Source organism: Anopheles stephensi, chromosome 3 (genome assembly GCF_013141755.1).
Source record: "Anopheles stephensi strain Indian chromosome 3, UCI_ANSTEP_V1.0, whole genome shotgun sequence".
Taxonomy (NCBI): Eukaryota; Metazoa; Arthropoda; class Insecta; order Diptera; family Culicidae; genus Anopheles; species Anopheles stephensi.
This window is the reverse complement of record NC_050203.1, coordinates 34,757,412-34,777,046: the sequence shown is the minus strand read 5'-3', so window position 1 is coordinate 34,777,046 and position 19,635 is coordinate 34,757,412. Positions and strand designations below refer to the sequence as shown.

Below are 19,635 nucleotides of genomic sequence, written 5' to 3'. Positions count from 1 at the left end.
CCGGACCATTCCTGCGTGGTGAGGAATAACTTTACCAACTACGTGGTATCATTTAGTCTAGTAAGCCAGAAGTACATCAACTAGACTATGGACAATGCTTTCAATGTAGGTGAATTTCTAATGCCAAAGATTTGTATATGAAAAGTTTCACACACAACTAATTGAACGAATATATTTGACGCATCTGAAGCTTGACCTGAAGCTTGCACGAATTTGACACTTAAATTTGAATTTAAAAAATGCTCAGCGATCAGTGGCGGGTTCAACAGTAGAAGGAAGAGGTGTCAACCAGAAACCTTGAGCAAGGCGCCCCGCGAGTAAGATGTCCCGTCCAAAGGGCCTGGAATGGAATGGACTGGAATGTTTATGTTTAATAATGTTTATAACCATAGCCTATGGTATGGTCCTATGGTGGAGGCGACAACGGCACTGGTCTTCATTAGTCAAGACCGGGGTTCAAATCCCATCCGGACCGTGGTATCTTTAAGTCTAGTAAAACAGAATTGGCAGGCATGAGCTATAAGAGGTCGTTAGGCCAAAAAAGAGAATCGCGGCCTATAACTTCTTCCTTTAATGGACTTCTAATGCATATCAGGGCATGTACTAATACCATTGCTGTGCCTGCAATGTCTCGACGCTCTTCTTATCCTTCCTTTTTCGCCTTTAGTTTGGTTGTATGTCAAACTAAAAACCGGTTACAAAAATCAATGAAAAATCACCCAAACACCCACCATTAGACACCATCAAAAACATTCCTTGCGTGTAGGTCCTTGCCATTACGTCGCACTATTCCCTTCGGACATCAACCCGCTCGCCCTTGCTTCCAGGTCCCCTTCCCGCCCATGGAAAGTCAATCAAACCCATACGCGGGCGACTTTTCACGCCTAGGATGTGCCCTTTTTTACGCTCCTTCTCATTAGTTCCTGCTCATTTCCATACCCCGGTACCGTAACGAGGGTAAACTATGCTTCATCAGATATTACAATAAACCCGATGATGATACGGTGGTTTTTTGAAATATGCAGTTTTGTGCTTTTTTGCTGTTCCATTCTCCATGGCACTTATTATAAGGGGTGGTCTGTTTGTTTTGTGCATTGCTCAGGAACGACGTTTTACCACCATGATGCCACGAAACGGTTCTGTAGACGCTCCTTCTTTTCCGGGCGCATATGTTACAATTGAAATCAAGCAATTGTTCCCCTTAACTTATTCCGTGCAGAGTTTCCATACGTTCTCTGGAGGGAGTATAACTTTGAAGATCGTGAAACTTCTATGAAAAATATTTTTCATATTAAATATAAAATAATTATATCGATCAATTACTAATCAATAGCATAAAGTACTTGGTCACTAAAAAAATATTTTGACATAAGGAATTAATAACCCGGCATATCTATTGTTATTTAATTACGAACCAAAACCAAACTTTTCCAACCAACAACGGAACCCTTCTTCCTTTCACACCAAATTCGATGACTTGCCTCATTTCCAGACACACCGAAAAGCATCATTCGACCCGATTTTAGAACCATCGGGCGGTGTCATTGGCGGTGCGTGCGCCTGCACTAACACTGAATCATGAATTTATAATGCTGCAGTTCCTTCCTTCTCTGCATTCGATTAAAAAGTTGAATTAGTTTAACCCCTCGTTAGGTCGCACGCCAGCCACACGGCCAGCAAAACCTTTGACTAAATTTAGCGACCGAAGACACCCAACGCCACCAACATCACGGTACCATGCGTGGTATGTAACCTGGCAGTGTGGTAGTAAGGCTAATAATGGCCCAAAAATCAGCACAAAACAACCAAAAGTATTCAACTGTTGCCAGAAGATGCTGAGCCCGTTCAGCAGCAGCTTCTTTGGCTCGTCCTCCCAAGATGTGGTCGTATTTGGCACAAATGTCGAAGTCATAAACCGGCATCATTATCATAGATCATTGTTTACCCACTTGCAATTGTGGGTAGCGAGCAACCTTAAGCTAAAGTGGCTGTCGAAATTATGTCGCAAAAACGAACAGGTCGTCCTAGCAAATGCGGACCAAAACTTGTGCTATTTTTTTGTTACCTCTGTTTGCGTGTCCTCTAATGTTGCATTGCGTGTGCTCTGATTGCACCCTGACACTCGATACCATTGCCGGTTCATTGTCACCCTTCGTGGATGGCACACATTGATAGAATAATTCACCGGGCTTTTTTTTGGTCGGGTTTCCCATTTGTAATCTCATCCCTTACATTTTTTTTGCTCCCTGCACTTTAAAACCCGTAGCCGGTAAGGGAACTGGGAACCTCATAACCCTGGAACACTAGCGCGCGGTTCCCATTTTCCCGCAATTTCATACATAATAACCATAATCGTAATGATAAACAACAGTGAATAATAAATAGCACGTGATTACCGTTGTTGATACGCACTGGCGAAACACGAAGGAAACAACAACACGCGACAAAGCGAAAAACAAAACCAAAATAATGTCCTACCAGCTCTTACACCACGGCGAACCAGGCGATGCTCAATTTCATCAAACCACCCGCCACCGACCAGGGTTCTCTTTCTCCTGCATTAAAAATGTCCTTTTGGTGAGATGGCTAAAAAAAAACTATTGCCCCGACCCTCGGGATGGCCACTCAATTCGTTGGTTCGATTTTTTTTTTTCGCACCGTACATTATTTTAACTGTTAATGAACTTTAGATTTGTAAAGCGGTTGTTAAAATTTATTAAAATCACATTCCTTCCGATCCTCCATTCTAATGAACTACTGTAACACACCGCTTACACACCGCATGATGTACTAAACATTTCCATCCCGCTTGTTTCTCGATGGCCCTAGGTTTGGTTCCAGAATCGACGAGCCAAGTGGAAAAAGCGAAAGAAGACCACGAACGTATTCCGGACGCCGGGTAAGTAGTGTGCTTGTTTGAATTTTTTTTCTTTTGTTTTAGGGGTTCAAACTCTTAATTCTTGTTTACTTTTTTTTCTCTCAAGGAGCCCTGCTACCCTCACACGGACTACCCCCGTTCGGGGCCAACATAACCAACATAGCCATGAGCGAAAGCTTATGCGGCACGTCAATGTTCGGGGGCGATCGATGGGGCGTCGGTGTTAATCCGATGACTGCCGGTAGGTGCAAGCACTCACTGTACTAAAAAGTGTACCATAACTTGTACTAACAATTTTCTCCCATGCACTCATCTAACATGGATACTACTAACACACCACCAAACAACTAACCAAAGGATTCGGTCAGCTGAACCAATCATCCTCGCTTTCCTCGACGCTCAACACGGGTCTTAACTCGGGCATCAACATATCCTCGGCGATGGGAGCCGGCGGGTATCATAACTATGGACTGAACGCGTTAGGTAATTGTTTTTTTTTTCGGTTGTAATCGGAACATTTTATCACCAGATTATGATTTTCTTTTTGAGAGATGGTTCATTTTGCTATCCTTATTGCCTTTTTGAAGTCCAAATCATATTTACTTATTTGTCGATATGGACTAAGTTGGGTATTGGCTTGATTCTAAGTATATACTAGGCCATAAAGGACTGTTTTGATCTTATATCCTGTTAGTTGAATCAACAGTCGTTGCTCTAGGGATAATTTATGATTTGTTTACCTACCGACTTTTGAACTTTTTTATGAACAGTCTAGTTCATTCATTGTACAAGGAATATAAATAGATTAAAGCTACAAATTCAGGATCTAACACTGGGAACATTTTTACTAACTAAAATGGTAACAAATAAGCACTAGAAACGATAATAATATAAGAGAATCCCCATGGGTCTTAAACACATTAGTGATGCAATATGTAATCATAAGATGTAGAAGAACCAGGATGTCCAGGACGTTCCTCAGGAAATAAAACAAGCATCTCCTTGTTTGAAACAGTGATCGATATTGATATAACAAACAGTCTGAGTTTTCTAGGACTTATTGTTCTTGTATCTTGATTCGTTCACTATATTTAAATGTGGAGACACCTGCTTTATAATGATGGTATATGCAATTCCTCAGGCTGTAGAGCAGAAGCAGAGTTGCTCTGACAGTCAGCACCCTTGCGCGTGACTCACACATATTTTGTTATAAGTGCTGAATTTTGTCTTCTTCTTTGTCTTTGGCACTACAACCTCGAGAGGTCTCGGCCTGCCATTTATGGCTTTCTGTGACTTAATTTTACCCGTAGTAAAGTAGTCAGCCTTACGTACAGGGAGGCGGGTCTGAATGGGATTTGAACCCCGGCCCTGCCGTGTGAAGACCGGCGCCGCTGTCGCCTCTGCCACCGGACCGCCGCCTGAATTTTGTCTGGAACAGGTAAACAGTTGGGCGACTTCATAGGTGTTTATCAGTACATTTGGTTGTCACCTTGATAATCTCCTCGAGGTTTTGTGCTCGTTCGACCTGTTGCCCGATCCTTTGGTACTGATCTACTACGTAAGACCTTCTAGCATTGGTATGGGAAACCAATGTGTTGTATATGTTATCTGCGCACGTCAGGAGCTGGATTTACTTGTAGACAATGGTCCCCAAAATATACTACCTCCTAGTCACGGAAAGTCCTCTCTAGCGCCAGATTGAAGAGAAGACAGGCAAGGCTATCTCCTTGGCTGGAACTGCAAATTGCGCATTGCGTCATAGAGTTTTATCTTAGTTATGGTAGAAGTGTAGCTGCTGCTCCACTATCTTCTCCAAGATGGTGAAGATCTGGCCAGACGTTGATTTCCCAGTTAGGAATCCTTTCTGATACTTTCCAACTATCCCTTCGACGAACTGGATAATTTAATCTTGTAGTATCAGGATATTCAACACCATATTTTCCCAGTAGTTGCTACACTCTAGACTCGCCTTTCTTAGACCAAAACTCCATTGCGTCAAATTCCAATCACTAGGCTTCGATTCACTATTCCATATCTGGAGTAAAATGGTGGGAAATTTCCCGTCGGTGCCGTGATTGCCGTTGTTGTTATTGAGCCTTTCATGTTTCCAACTGACTTGACTGACCATCGCGAGAGTTTCTTTGGCAGGTGACTAACCAGACCTCCATCCTTATTTCGGCAGCAGGTCACCTAAGGTCGGAAGTTTTTTCCATGACCTACTATCTACTGGTAAAATTTTCCTTCTTGTCCGTAGCCTACTCTGACTTATTGGAGTTTGTGCATGCACTATAGTTTTCAAGGAATCCGATTTTTTAATTTAAAGTAAAGTTGAAAAAGAATGAGCAACAAAACATGGTTATTGCCTAACATAACAAAACATCCTCTAACATCTACATCAAACCGAACCCTTTATCGATTCACTATTAAAGCTATGGCACTATTTGATACTACCAATACGCGCAGTGCTATTTATGTAACCAATCCGTCGGTGTTACGATTTGATCCCGATCATTAGACCGTAAATAGAGAGAAACTATTGTAAAGCAGACTGATTTCGGATACACCTGTCAGCGAGACGACCGTTTAAGTGCTACTAATCCTTTATTTCATTTGTCAATCTTTCTGACAGTCGTTGTCCTTCCGTCGTCTATTATCATTACTACTAGTTGAGCTTGAAAGACGTCCGATTGCATACATTTAGGCGCTAGCTCAGCCTATCTATCAATGGACATTATCAGAACTCTTTTGCCATTAACAGATGAGCATTAAAGCCATTTTCTTTTACATGAAACAAAAAACTCTATCCGCTGGGCAGTAAAATGGAGTAGACGCTCTGTTTTGTCCTTTCTTGTTCCTAATTTCAAAACACGTTTGCAAGGTCATGCTGAGGAAAATCAACGCCGGCGGGGGTACGCTAGCTCACAACAAAACCTCACCTTAATGGTCAAACAGTGCGGCTTGGTACGGTGGCTGCCCGCTACACACCACTTACGCCCTGAACAGCCGCGCTTTAGACAGCGGTCGTCACGATCTTACTACTGCACGCGGAACCTATCCGGTATGCGGAACCCATTAGCACCTTCCGACGGTACAGAAAGGGATAGAAATGGAGAGAAAAAAAACCATATCGACACAAAATTATTCATGCTCGCTCAACACTCAACTCGCCCAGACCGGCTTCACGGAGGACGACGAAGGCTCAGGGTTGTTTTTTCGGACCGTCGTCCGACTGCGATCCCGCCACACGGCCCACGAAGGTGTCGAATGGTTAGGGGATGAGAATGAAACGCTTTTTTTTTCGGTTGTTGACGAGTCGGTTGTTTATTTAAACTAAAAAGGAACGTCCACGTCCACGGATGGTTGTGTTTTTTTTTTTTTTTTTTCTTGTGTTCTTCAGTCAGTCAACCGTAACTGTGGGGATGTGAAGAAGAGGATCTCCAAGTTCTAGCGTTTTAATTTAAAACATAGAAATTCATCTCTCTCTTTCTCTTTCATCAGGTGATACGATGATGTACCAACATTCGGTTGGCGGTGTAGGCTGCACGGGAGGCTCACCCACGTCCACCCCGCCCAACCTCAACGCTTGCTCACCATCCACTCCACCGCTAACCAATAGTGGCCAGCAGCCGAACCAGCCTCAGCAGCAACAGCATCAGCAACAGCAGCAACAGCAGCAGCAACAGCAACAGCAGCAACAGCAAGGTGCCAGCCAGAACGATGCATCGGCCAACGGTGAAATGGTACGTTGTCTACTTGTCGGAACTAGAGCTCTTATGAACCTAATCACTTAACTTCATTTCAACCTCCAGCCCGGCCCTAATCAGCACGGCATCGGTAACTGTCAGAGCCTGTCGGCCGGCGGTACCCCGGACGGAGACGACGACGTTTGGCGAGGTCACAGCATAGCGGCCCTGCGGCGCCGGGCGTCCGAGTTGAATCAAACCATGCCCTCCTACTTGCACGCGCACAATTACGATCACCACAACTCAGTGTATTGACTGCAGCTGTTCAAATGAGTGGCCAGCTTGCAGCACAACTAATCATTGTAAACGGTGCCGTGTAGAACCGGTACACGAATACTGAATACCGGAGCAGTATTACCATGCGGTGTAGGACGGCTGGACCTTGCCAGGACGGCTGGGCCTTGCCAGGACGACCGGTCTATCTTCGTTTTATTTGTGTTTTTCAGCCCTTTTTCTGTTTCATTAGTCTGTTACATTCGTCGCTAAGATAGTTCGTGCTTCTGTTTATTCTGCTATCGATCGTAGGATGGGATGGATGGGCGAGGGGAATGATGAAGGGAGGTGGGGAGGGTGGAAGGCGGGGGATAATTGACCCGCGATCCCACAACATGTAAATCAAATTCAATGTAAAGTTTAGTCTCATATCATCGAATAGCAAAGAGAGCAGATCATCATATGAAGCGTAGATACTAAAGCAAGCAGACACATAAGAGCTCCACCTGAAACCGACGTATACGAGAGCAACCCTAGTGTGGTGGGGAGTATTCGCGCTTAGCCGATCGTCATTAATCCGCTAAGCAAACAAAAAAGCGGATACACACACACACACACATTAAACAATTCAATTGTAATGAACGTAACTTATTTGCATGCAACCCAAGCTCTAACACAGGAGTTGGGGTCGAGTTCCCCCAAAAGTTTAGACGGACCTGTAGTAGAGCATTAAAGCACCGATACACTCCCTAGTGATCAAGTAAACTATCGAGCCTAAAAGAATGAAAAACATCAAGCGTTAACCAATGTATACGAAACACAGGCCACCCGTCGAACGAGCGCGTGTTTGGAACACAGAAACTACAGGATGCGTTTAGCAACTGCGAAACACAGGCGAATGAAGACAACAGCAACAACAAAAAATCCAAAATTTCAAGAGACTTGAGACCATGTATACGATTACACGATAACGATTAGTGGAGACCTGTGAGAACATGTGGAGGAAGAAATTATATTATGAAAACTATATATAAAACTATATATATACAGACACGCAAATACATACAAAAGTACATTTAATCGGAAAGCAAATGCCTCGATCGTGCAGTGCGCTGCGCTGACGGAAGTCACGGAAAAAGGGTAGTAACTACGCTACAAACGCAACATCATAGAAGAACGTAAACGCACTCCAGCCAGGAAACAACTTATTGTAAATAATCGCCTACATCTTTCGTTTATTTCTCCCACAAATTACGCCACGTGCAAAGCGAACTATTCCATGCTATCTGAGGCAGTATTCTATTGCAACATCTGTTCATTGGAATTTTGTTGTAGGTGCAATCCGTTTTTTTTTTTTTAAATTTTCTATCGCATATTGATTTGCGTGGATTAAACAATAACGCAGTGCTTTGCGATTTGAAAAAAGTCATGAGGAATGTCCGATGAGCAACAACAAGCAGCAGCAGCAGTAGCAAGATCGATGCCAAAAGGGTCAGAAAATATGTATGTTAGTAAAAGTAAACTATAGTATTGATATCGAATAAAAAGAACATTCATTTGATTCAATCTAAAGGTTTTTGGATACGATCGTTACAGATGTGGTAAGTTTGATGATATTGTATGTATAAGATTTCTACATACCGCTAATTGCTTGCAAACAGCACTACTGAAAGACAAACAGCCGGCTCTTTGGCTCTCGGGAGGGTTTGATCAGAATTGTCTGACCTCAATGATGTATTTAGACAGTTCTGCATAAGGATTTAATTCGATCCTGATCCCTTCGACGACAAGGTCGCTTGACTGACGACGCCCGTTGAACGAAACCTGTTAGAAGAGGCCAATTGTACAAGAACCATTGGACAACGAAAAGCCTGATGGCCGTATCCCACACTAATAAAGTATTTCTACACTGACTTTGTGATGGCAACGATTTTTCTTTGATAAAGTATGGTTTTACCACAAGGTAAAACAGGTGTGTTCTATGCTTTAGGGTTGTTTTACATATTTCCTTAGATTTTGTTTATCTTAAACGGGTTTTAAAGATTTTTACTGTAATCCAACGGTTTCCAACTTAAGATTCAAATGCCTGCTGTTGGTATAGTTTTTTCACCAGGCGCATTACTTGACACCTCAATGACGTTTGCATGACGTGATGCAGCCTGCGCTCCACACACCTCGCAGTACACAAACAAACAACCTTCAATTGTGCTTCATTTGTTGTTCGCAAAGACGAAAACGCGAATTATAGTGAAATTTTATTTGTTAAACTATCCTTTCCTTCCCATCCAAACTACCAAACAGTGCAAAATGAACCGTTTATTTGGAAAGGCCAAACCGAAAGAACCGGGTCCAAGCATCAGCGATTGTATCAGTGGGGTAAGGTAGCAGCTTTGCATATTTCTTACCACCGGATGACTCACCCGATGTGGTCTTTCTTCATCCCATCCAATCAATCATCCCATCCAGGTTGATGCACGCGCGGAAACAATCGAAGGTAAAATTAAAACGCTCGACAACGAACTTCGCAAGTATAAAGACCAAATGGCGAAGATGCGCGAAGGTCCGGCCAAGAACGCGGTTAAACAGAAGGCCATGCGAGTGCTGAAGCAACGGAAACAGTACGAAGGTCAGGTGGAAAATCTGCGCAACCAATCGTTCAACATGGAGCAGGCCAACTTTGCCCATCAAACGCTGAAGGATACGCAGGCGACGGTGGCCGCCATGAAGGATGGCATGAAGTCGATGAAGAAAGAGTTCAAGAAGATCAACATCGAGGAGATCGAAGACATACAGGACGATATGGCGGACATGCTGGAGCAGGCGGACGAAGTGCAGGAAGCGATGGGCCGAACGTACGGCATGCCGGAGCTGGACGATGATGAGCTACAGGCGGAACTGGATGCGCTCGGCGATGAGATCGCGCTGGACGACGACGCCAGCTATCTGGACGATGTAGTGAAAGCACCGGAAGCCCCGGACAAGGAACCGGGTGCGGACAGCGTCACCAACAAGGACGGCATTCTGGTGGACGAGTTCGGGCTGCCAAAGATTCCGGAGTCCGTCAAGACAACCTAAGCTCGCTCGGCCTTAGCTGAATCGTTCGCGTGTATCGCAACGTCAGCGCAGAATTTACCTTTAATTTACCGTTAAATACAGCCACCGGTAACTGCGGCCCATTGGCACACCCGACGCCACAACAGCTAGTAAGTGATCTGTTCTGTTTACATGTATATTATTTTACGATTTTAAATTGTTCCGTTAACCTTACACACTATTCCTTACTGAACAAGCAGCACACTGTCTTGCAAATAGACGATGTATTACCTTGAACGAAAAATATCACGACCTGCCCTCTTTTATTCGCTTATTTCGTCTATAACGGGCACATTCTGCAAATCGGAACACTTGCGCCGTAACAGATCGATTTGCTCCTTCAGGTATCGCTCCTTTGCCGCTGCACGTTGCAGCAAAATTTTAGCCTTTTCCAGCAGCTGACTTTTCTTCTCCAGCTTGTCTCGTAACGCTTCGTCGGTGTCCGCCGGATCGGCGCGATTTGTCTCCCCACTGCACCGTACCTTACACCGTGTGCACGTAACGCTCGACAAAAGCTCGATTTCCACCTGCTGTACTGACAGTTTGTTGAGGGCTTCCGTGAGGCTTTGCTGTAGTTTTTCGTGCTCCTTTTTGAGCCGATCGTACAGCTCCTTGGCAATCGTTTCATGCGGTGGGTTGGTGAGAGATTCCGCGCTGACCGTCCGCTCTCTATTACGATGGTCTTTGAGATGTTTGTTCTCGGCCCGAAGCTTTTCGATCATACGCTTCAGCGTGAGGACGGTTTGCTCGAGATTAGCATTACGTTCGGCTAGATCATTCGAACCGCCACCGCGTCGGCTGCATCGAACGCACAGATTCTCGAAGTTGATAGACTCTGGGCATCCAGCCGTCGCTTTGGCGATTTCTTCCTTCAGAGCGATAACGTACCTTACGAAAGAAAAAGTGGAATGAATTAGCAAAACAAAAAATCTATTAACAACTGCGCAACCGACAGCTTTCAGAAACGGTTTGCGTATTTTCCCAACCTGCTTGGGAATTCCCCACGAGCAGGTCGGTAGAACCTGTCGGGGCCTGAAATTGCATTACTTACTCTTCCAGATGCTTGATCTGCCGTTTCAATCGCTCCGATTCATCGCTCTGACGCAGCATGTCGTTGTCGAGCTGCAGCTGCAGTGTTTTAGCTTCCAGCCGCACGTTCTGCGCCTCCATGGTGCACAGCTTTTCCTGCATCTTCTCCAGCTCGTGTGCAACCGTATTGGAACCCTTTGCGATAGAAGGAAAGCAATTTGATTTTAACCGAGTCACGCTAACATTCGCGTAAGATACCGTCCCCACCTTCCTATCCAGCTCCATCGCAATAATCCGCCGCTGTTGCGACTCGATGCGGCTCTTGAGCGCATCGATGATCTCTTTACCGTTTTGGGTAAACATCTGTGCCGTGGTCGTGCTGGTGTCCTCCGAAACCGTACTATCCGTGCTGCAGTACTGATCCGGCGATCCCGACGGTTGATATTTATTGTCCAGCAGCGTCGCGGATCCACTCGCTCCCGCACCGCCACTGTTCAGCCGCGTTCGATCACGCTCCAACCGGGCGATCGTCGTTTTGGCAGTGTTAAAATGAACCTTCACCTTTTCCAACTCCACTTCCCGCTCCTTCAGCTGCACCTTCAACCGTTCCGCCATCTGCTGCCAGCGTTTCTGCTTGTTCCACAGGTCCAGTTCGGCCGCCGTTTTCGCCCGACGGTTTTCATTGATCGCCGTTTGCTTCCGCAGCTCGTCTTTCGTATCGAGCAGCTCCGCTTCCAACAGCTGTACACGGCGCGCAAGCTGATCCTCTCGCGGCGTAGGCATACGGTCCGCTTTCATCGCAATGACCGGACGTTTGATCAGTTGATTTTTGAGCGTTTTCACGAGATCACGCGATTGCTTCTCGCGCTGCTGTATACTAACGATCTGTCGCTTGAGGGCTTCGATCTGTGTCTTCAGCACCCGGTTGCTGGCCTCGCTACGGTTCAGGTCAGCACTGAGCTGCGACACCTGTTCGGCAGAGTGTAGCGAGGTATCGTTCATAAAGCTACGCTGATCCTCGTGAAACTGGGACAGCGTTTCGGTCAGATCTTGTATGTGCCGATCCTTCTCCTCGAGCATCTCCTTCAGCTGCTCAATCTCCTGGGCGGTGGCGATCGTTTCGGTAAACTCGCGCAGATCGTTCGATTCCTTCGCCAGCCGATCGTTTACCGCGGCCAGCTCCATGTCCTTCTCGCGTAACGTTTTCTCGCACCTTTTCTCGCGAGCATTCGCCTCTCGCAGCTGTAACTGTAGGCGCTTCTGTTCGTTCTCGAGCTCCCGCACGTTACCTTCGAGCAGCTTCACCTGCATGGTAAGATCTTGTATTTCGCGCTCCTTCTTTTCGTCAATCTCGTAAATGTTTTCAATGATGTTGTCCGTGTAAAGTAGCGCACCACCACCGGCGCCGGCAGTCGAGGCGGCTGCCTCCGCTTCCACCGGTTTCGGCTTTTCCGGAGCACTCTCCTGCAGTGCCTTAAGCCGATGCAGGTCACTGAGCTGGGTGGAGATGTTGTCGCACTCCTTCTGCTTCTCGTACAGCTTCTGCTCCAAATCGTCGATCGTTTTCTTAAGACTTCGTATTTGCGCCATATTTTCGTCGTACACCTGCGAATGTTCGTTGCGTTCGGATTTTAGCAGCTCCTGGTACCTGGACAGCGTGGTATCCTTTTCCAGCAGTAGATTCTGCAGCGAACCTATAGTCGACTAGAGACAGCAATAAAGGGAATCAGTAAACCATTCACTAATGACCATGGTAGAGTGCTAAAAACCTACACTAAGAATACTATCCTCCACGCGATCTTGCTTTACAACGCTGGGTGACTGTGTCTGCTGTCGGATCAGACCATCTTTCTCTTCCAGCGACTTTTCCAACAGCCTTATCCGTCCCTGACACTCGGACAGTCGACTTTCGGCTTCCAGCAGCAGCGCACTTCGAGTAGAGGCCAACATCATCGCCTGTTTCAGTTGCGATTCGAGCGATTTTTGAGCTACCGTTTGAACGGGTTTCGCCGTCTGCGCGTCATCGTCTGCCAGTGTTCCGGTTAAATTTTGTTCACTTCTATCTTCGTAATCGTTGATTGTATCACCGGATGAGCATCTCCTAGGCGCTTCGCCGAATGCCGAATCATCGATGATCGGAATCGTGTTGATGCACTTGGATGATGTTTCTGAAATTATGTCTTGATGAGTTTCTGAGCATGGACTTGACCGATTGGCATGAACTTACCCACTGTTACTTGCACTGCTTTATCGAAGTATTTGTCCCGATCCTTGCGCAACCGTTGAGCCTCGTCACCGAACAGTAGCTCGAGCGTGTCCCAGTGTCTGGTGCTGTCGATCTCCTTCATTCGTAACTGTTGGTTTTCTCGCTGCAACTGACCTGCCTGGTCCTGGCACAGTATCAACTGCTTTGTCAAATACTCACTTTGACTTTCGAACTTTATCAACTGAAATGTTGACGCGAATACCTTAATTCAGGTTTTCAAAATTTAGTTACATAGGCTACTGACTCTTGCGTTACTTACATTAATCTTATCCTGTATGTGGTTTCCTTCAACATTTTCCTTCAGTTTGGCAAATATTCGCTCGTACTCTTCGTCCCTTCTTTCCTTCTGATGTTTCCTTTGCTCCTCCTCTAAACTTCCACGCAGCTCCAACACCTTCGTGTACATCTTGATAAACTCGGGGATGGCAAACGTTGGCAGGTATGAGTGGTAATCCCTTGCCAGGAGCTGTAAGCTTTTCTTCAGATATCTGGAAGACAAATTCAACATTATTTCAAAAAGATTCTACAAAACATCACCAGGAGCTTACCTTATTTTAAGCTTGTCATCCTTTTGTTGGGCCCTAAATTCCCGCTCCTGTTGATCGTACCGCTGCTTGAGGTTGTCCAGTTCCTCCATTTTCTGCAAGAGTTTTTGCTTCATTTTGCTACACTCCAGCTTCAAATTTTCCTCCTGCTCGCGTACTGAAAAGATATGTAAAATATCAGTTAATTCATACCTTAGCCTCCAGCATCCATCACTTACCGAGCTCCAACTCTTTGTTTGTACGGGCTAATAAATACTTTTCATTCGATTCGCTCTGCAGATCCACCACGAGATGGCGCAGGCTCACCTCTTCCTCCGAATACTTTGAGATGAGCGACTGTTGCGATCGTATTTGTTCGTTGGATACTGTTAGCAATTCCTCCAGATGGCCATTTCTTACCAGCTCACGGTTCAACTCACGCTCCAAACCGGCCAGCCGATCCTTCAGCCGTTTGTACTCTTCCTTGGTCACGAACTCTACCGTCAGGCTATTGTCCACTATGGACAGTTGATTTACTTTTCCGTAATCTACGTCCAGCAGCTGATCCTTATCGACCTCCTGGATGTTCTTCAAAAATATGTTGTAAAGGTTGGTCGCCTCGTGCCTCATACGCGTAAGCTCGCTTTCCAACTTTTCAACCTGATCCGAGCTACAATCCGTCGAGTCGAATGAATCCTCCTTTTCCCCACCAGCCACACGCTGCATTTGCTTCACTTCGCCACTCTTTTTGGCCAGCTCCAGCCGTAAATCGTGCAACAAATTTAAGTACTCACTCTTGATCTGACGCAACGAGTTGTGCAGATTATCGTTGTCCGCTTTAAGGAAGTCTACCTTTCGCTGCAGTGTGCAAACGCCCGACTCGATGTCCTTCAGCCGATCGACGGTCTGGACGAGCAGACGATCCTTTTCGCTGTCAGACGCACGGGTAATGTGTAGCATTTCGTTGTACAGCTTTTGCGTTACCTGCAATTCGTCCTGCACGGACAGGAGTCGTTCGTTTTCCACTCTAAGCTGCTCGTTCCGTTCCGTCAAGCGGTCAATTTCAACCGCTTTCAGCAGAACCTGTTCGCTAAAGTCTAGCTGCTCCGGCTCAATTCGATCGATGGATTCGGAATTATCGTCCTCGTTGCAAACATTGCCCGAATCGTTCACACTTTCCGTCGACTGGACGCTCTTGCTTTTTCGCCCACTTGCGTCCGGATCTACGATGGTCAAGCGTTCCTTCAGTAGCAGCTCTCGCTCCCTAGCTGCCAGCAGATCGCTCTGCAGTCGCATGCCACCATGCCAAGCGAACGCGGGTCTTACACTGAGCACGGCCAGCAGCTTCTCCAGCGTGTCCTTATCGATCGTAAGCCGATCCGACATGGCGTCGTACTCGCGGAGCTTTTCCAAAATGTCGTGCATTCCGTCGCGTAGATTTTCATTTTCCTCCAGCACAGTGATGTATTGTTTTTCCAGCTCCACTATTCGTTGGTAGCTGGAATCGTTAACATTCGCGTGTGGTGGCGCACCTTTCTCACGATCGTCATCGAAGTTCATTTTCAGCTGTCCAACGCACCTGTCGCAGTAGTTAAAGCTGTGGCGGAAAATGCACGCCCGGCAGTGTTTCATACTATCGCTCAGGTTGTACTGTTTCAAGCATTTCTCACAAAACTTGACGGCATTCACGTCACTAATGGGGGAATCGATACCATCCACTTCTGCCACACTTTGACCACTAGGAGATGATGGAGATGGTGCTGGTTGCTGATCCGCATCCTGCTCGCTACTCCTTTCTTTTGCTTGCCTTTTTACAGTCTGAGCCAGTGCCGCTAATTGTCGTCTGAAAGGAAGATCATTATTTAAAATTAAATTTTCTCTTCTATCGTAAAAGCAATGGAGATCAGTACTTGAGATCATTTTTCTCCAGCTTGAGCTGCAATCGCATCTCTTCTGACGCACGCAGCTTTAAAGCCAACCGTTCGTTCACTTTGGCAATCTTTTTCTGTTTGGCCAGTATTGAGCTCGTAGCGACAACCTCGTCATCATCTATTCCTAATCGTTTTCTGCAACACAACAGAAAATAAATATTTTTAGCAATATTACCAAGAGCATGAGAGGGTCCCTTGCCGTCTGGCCATTCCATACCGTAGCACACCATTTTCAATCGCAATCTCGTTCGCCAGATTGATCTCCGCAATTAGCTGACGAATCTGTTTGTCCCGCGAGTTTACCTTTTCCTGCAGCCGGTTCACCTTCTTCAGCGCACTGGCCAAACCTTCTTCCCCATTTTCGTACCGTCGCAGCGCTTCGATCGCTTCTACGGCTTGGCGCGACTTCAGCCGATTATCGTCCTCAACGTCGGCCAGAATCTCCTGCATTTCGCGACACCGTTCGTTAGCTTTGTCCAGCTGCGCCCGATACTCTTGACAGCAGTGGCTTTCCTGTGCCCTTTCCTGACCCGCACGCTCCTTCTCCTCACTGATCCGGTTCATCACTTCCGTCGAGCGATGCATTTCCTTCGAAAGGGTTAAAATCTTTTGCTCCAAATCAACGATTATTTCGTCCTTCTCCTCGAGCCGTTCCATCATGAGCTTGTACTCGCGCCGTTCCGCTTCGATATCGATGCCCGGGAATTGGCTCAGCAGCTCATCGTAGCGATCCTTCAGCTCGTTCAGTTCCAGCTCCCGCCTGTCGAACTGAGCCTCCCATTCAGCGACCTGATCCGCGTGCAGCTTATTTGCCTGGGTAAGCTCCACCAGCAGGTGTTCCTTCTCGTCGCAAACGTTCAAAATTTCTCCCTCCATTTGCTGGAGCTTTTCATTCAATTTCGCATTCAAATCTTGTTGCTCTTTGGCACGTGCCTGTAGCTCTTCGAATTGGTGCGTCAGGGCGGTGATGTTGAGCGTGGCATCGTTCAAGCTAACCTGCAGCCCATTTATCGTGTCCACCTGGAAGCTGTTTCGCTTCTCCAAATCATCAATATCGCGAAGCAGACGCTTAATGTGCTTGTTCTTCATGCTGATGTTGTTGTACAGCTCCTGCTGACGCTCGATCTCCGATAAGGCATCGGGCGAGTCTTCCCCCTCGCTACCACCGACATGAAGTCCTTCGGCAAGTTTGGCCTGCAGTTTGGAGTTTTCCTCCGTGACGTCCTTGAGCTTCGTCCGAAGGGTGTGGCGCTCCAGCTCCAGTTTTTCGATCGTTCTTTTCCATTCCTTCAACCGCTCTTGACTGCCGTAATCGTCCTTACCTTCGACAAGCGTTTGCTTCAGCTGTCTCACCTGAAAATGAAGCGTTTTACTCTGCGGCAGAAATTAATATCCCAGGGACGATGGGATTACTTTACCTGTTCGTTTCGGAACGCCAACGCCACTTGTGCCAAACGGAACAACTTTTTGCTACTTTTGCTGTCCAGCTTGATGTCGGTGGAGAGGTTTGCAATTTCTAGCGCTGCGCCATCTTTGCGCACGTCGTCTAAATTGTGCGGAGATAACGATAAAAGATGTTTCCAGTCCATTTTTTTTACAGGAAAAAAAGTGTCCCTGTGCCACACAACCTTGAATCCAACTGAAATGAGCTGTTTTCCGTTTTGCAATGGAAAAAAGGTTTGTTTTTGTTTGCGTTGCCAAGGCAACGGTCCGTTGCTACAACTAACAGTCAGTCACATGGTCACGCACACATGCTCATGCTTGTGGCTCGGTATGATTCATTCGGGATTTTGAGAAATGCATGCAGATGAGGGAATAAAAAATGGAGATCTTAACAAAATGTATGTGTGTGTCGATATGCAACTCAAGTAATTTATCGACATTGGGAAAGTACGTAAGCTGCATCAACTCTACATTTCTACCTACTTATTAGTAACAATTTCTCGTTGAAACTCCTAAAAACAACCTGTATGCATTGTTATAAACAAATTTTATTGACACGTTACATATCCTATGCTGGCTCTAAGCTTGTCCATGTATGTTGATCTTTTAAAAGGAAGGGTTCCTCGCTGGTCCCGCATTTACGACATTTCTATCTCGTTCGGTTGAAATTTAAGCTTAATAAGGATTGTGTTCGGTGTGGTAATGTCGGCAACCATTATCTCCTGCCCATCCTTCAGTCCTAGCTCGTTGAGCGACAGCGTCAAGTTACCCTTGGTGGCTTCCTCAATGCTCTTCACCGTCCCCATGTACAGGGTTTTGTTTTTGCCTTCCAGCACCGCCGTCAAACCCGGGCTCTTCATTTGAAACTCGGGATTATCGCACAAATGCTGAATGAGATCCTGCAGCGTCATTCCATTCGGATCAGCGATCTCCACCGGTCTTGGTATTTGACTGCAGGCCAAGCAGTCGGACCGTTTTTCCGCCTCATACGTATAGGTGTAGATTCCATCCACGTCGTTAAACACCATATAGTTGTTCAGCGGTTCACAGCAGCTCGACGCTATCTTAAACACTTCCGTTGCGCAGGCTGCCGCAATCACCGCATTGGTACTGGCAACGGCCGGTATAATGTTCTTCAGCACTCCCTGCACCAAACGGTACGACAGCCCGGTTATGTTGAAGCTGTTTGCCCTTTCCTGTGCCTTCTCGTACACCCAGCTGACGTGCTGCGGATCGTCACCATCCAGGGCAATGTCCACACCGAAGGGAGTTTCCTTTGGCCATTGGATAATCTTCACGTACTCGATGCAGTGCTCGGGCAGTCTGGGTGTGTTGGCAATAGTGCAGAGTGGATAGTTGACCTGCGGTGGAAACAGGTCCAGGGTACAGTCTATGCACGCCGTCATTCCGGGCAGAATCACACGAGCGTTGCCTTTGAAACCTTCCGTACCACCATCGATCAGCGGAATGACGGAGGTCTCATCGACCGAACCATCCTCCTCGTACTCCAGCATCGATATGAGCATGCCATTTATCCACCGACGAGCGACTATTGAATCCAATCCGCACACGATGATGTGGAACTGCCGGTAGAAGGAAGAGTCAAAGTCCTGGATTTTGCAAAAATGTGGCGTTACGACACATCCCGGGACGCGCCCATTAATGAAGGCGGCCGCACACTGTGCTTTGGATTTGCCGATGTCCGTTCTTCGGAACAGAAACTGCCGGTTCAGATTCGAAAGCTCGATCGTATCCATATCGATTACGTGAATATCGCGAAAGCCCATCAGCGCTAGATCTTTCAACAGTTCACAGCCCAGCCCTCCGGCGCCTGAAACGATTTTACAATCATACCACTTACATACGGGTCAAACGCAAGCCGAGCAATGCTTACCAATAACGAGAATTTTGCAAGTGTTCAGCAAAAATTCCAAAGTTTCCGACGAAGCGGTAAAGTTAGGGTGACAGAACGGACCGGACCGTTCCAGGATTTTCCGCAGGTGGTTCCAGCGCTTGCTCAAATGATCATTATTCGCCGAAGCAACTTCCATTCTACCGGGATTGAGATGCTTCTGCTTCTGCTGGAGATTACTGTAGGTACTGCACAAATCTGAAAACAGCAGAAGCAAATCTTTCAGCTGCTGCTCATTGTTTTGATGCAACTTCACTTACATTTGGTGGGAAAAGAGTGTTAAAGCGCGTAATGAAACGCGTTTAAATGTTGAGATACTGCAAATATGCAATAGAACGTTCTTATTTGCTAAAGAAATTCCTCGCAAATCCTCAGGAATAATTTATTTACTTTTGCCGGTCGATGGAAAACAATTTAAAGTGTCAGTTTGTCATAATTGGCTATATCGCATAGTTCAGTACTTGAAACTCAATCCAAGCCGGCAATATTTGAATTCAAATTAAATTTGAAAATTCTCAAATGACCGTTATTTTTTAGTACATTTGAGATATTTTTGTATTTTTCTTAGTACGATTTACAGTTATAGTAATAGGTGTTTGTTAT

The 19,635-nt window shown here is 46.2% G+C and overlaps 4 protein-coding genes across 7 annotated transcripts in view; 2 read left to right on the top strand and 2 right to left on the bottom strand.

Annotated features, from left to right (window-relative positions):
- The window catches only part of LOC118509713 (homeobox protein orthopedia), a 39,513-nt gene extending 31,113 nt beyond the window's left edge, over positions 1-8,400 (top strand). For 3 of the 4 annotated variants that reach the window (XM_036050798.1, XM_036050799.1, XM_036050800.1), the window contains exons 4-8: positions 2,830-2,899; positions 2,985-3,119; positions 3,236-3,361; positions 6,377-6,618; positions 6,688-8,400. In XM_036050798.1, the coding sequence (XP_035906691.1) occupies positions 2,830-2,899; positions 2,985-3,119; positions 3,236-3,361; positions 6,377-6,618; positions 6,688-6,876 (762 nt within the window). In that variant the 3' untranslated portion in view covers positions 6,877-8,400. The remainder of the gene's footprint in view (positions 1-2,829; positions 2,900-2,984; positions 3,120-3,235; positions 3,362-6,376; positions 6,619-6,687) is intronic. The other variant, XM_036050801.1, reaches the window with a different exon arrangement.
- Positions 8,401-8,966: 566 nt separating this feature from the next.
- Positions 8,967-10,171, top strand: LOC118509760 (charged multivesicular body protein 5). Its single transcript, XM_036050891.1, has 2 exons — positions 8,967-9,210; positions 9,301-10,171. Exons 1-2 carry the CDS (start codon positions 9,142-9,144, stop codon positions 9,907-9,909), a joined length of 678 nt encoding a protein of 225 aa, XP_035906784.1. The 5' UTR covers positions 8,967-9,141; the 3' UTR covers positions 9,910-10,171.
- LOC118509624 (centrosomal protein cep290) lies at positions 10,045-17,391 on the bottom strand. Its single transcript, XM_036050483.1, has 11 exons — positions 17,096-17,391; positions 15,895-17,030; positions 15,657-15,812; positions 13,986-15,589; positions 13,771-13,924; positions 13,482-13,710; positions 13,184-13,403; positions 12,730-13,124; positions 11,224-12,660; positions 10,979-11,151; positions 10,045-10,815 (listed from the first exon to the last, which is right to left on the bottom strand). Exons 1-11 carry the CDS (start codon positions 17,264-17,266, stop codon positions 10,191-10,193), a joined length of 6,300 nt encoding a protein of 2,099 aa, XP_035906376.1. The 5' UTR covers positions 17,267-17,391; the 3' UTR covers positions 10,045-10,190.
- A 257-nt stretch (positions 17,392-17,648) lies between these two features.
- Positions 17,649-19,451, bottom strand: LOC118509703 (nedd8-activating enzyme E1 catalytic subunit). The gene is made up of 3 exons (XM_036050781.1): positions 19,293-19,451; positions 19,015-19,230; positions 17,649-18,951 (listed from the first exon to the last, which is right to left on the bottom strand). The coding sequence occupies exons 2-3, from the start codon at positions 19,169-19,171 to the stop codon at positions 17,759-17,761; spliced, it is 1,350 nt and encodes a 449-aa protein (XP_035906674.1). The 5' UTR covers positions 19,172-19,230; positions 19,293-19,451; the 3' UTR covers positions 17,649-17,758.
- Positions 19,452-19,635: the final 184 nt, after the last annotated feature.

Excerpts from the sequence above, each read along its gene's own strand:
- LOC118509760 (XM_036050891.1), top strand. The coding sequence starts at position 9,142 with ATGAACCGTTTATTTGGAAAGGCCAAACCGAAAGAACCGGGTCCAAGC. Across the intron at positions 9,211-9,300 it reads TCAGCGATTGTATCAGTGGG|GTTGATGCACGCGCGGAAAC; the intron begins GTAAGGTAGCAG and ends CATCCCATCCAG.
- LOC118509624 (XM_036050483.1), bottom strand. The coding sequence starts at position 17,266 with ATGGACTGGAAACATCTTTTATCGTTATCTCCGCACAATTTAGACGAC. Across the intron at positions 15,590-15,656 it reads CTGGAGAAAAATGATCTCAA|ACGACAATTAGCGGCACTGG; the intron begins GTACTGATCTCC and ends TCTTCCTTTCAG. Across the intron at positions 13,925-13,985 it reads AAACAAAGAGTTGGAGCTCG|TACGCGAGCAGGAGGAAAAT; the intron begins GTAAGTGATGGA and ends ATATCTTTTCAG.
- LOC118509703 (XM_036050781.1), bottom strand. The coding sequence starts at position 19,171 with ATGGAAGTTGCTTCGGCGAATAATGATCATTTGAGCAAGCGCTGGAAC. Across the intron at positions 18,952-19,014 it reads TTGCAAAATTCTCGTTATTG|GCGCCGGAGGGCTGGGCTGT; the intron begins GTAAGCATTGCT and ends AAATCGTTTCAG.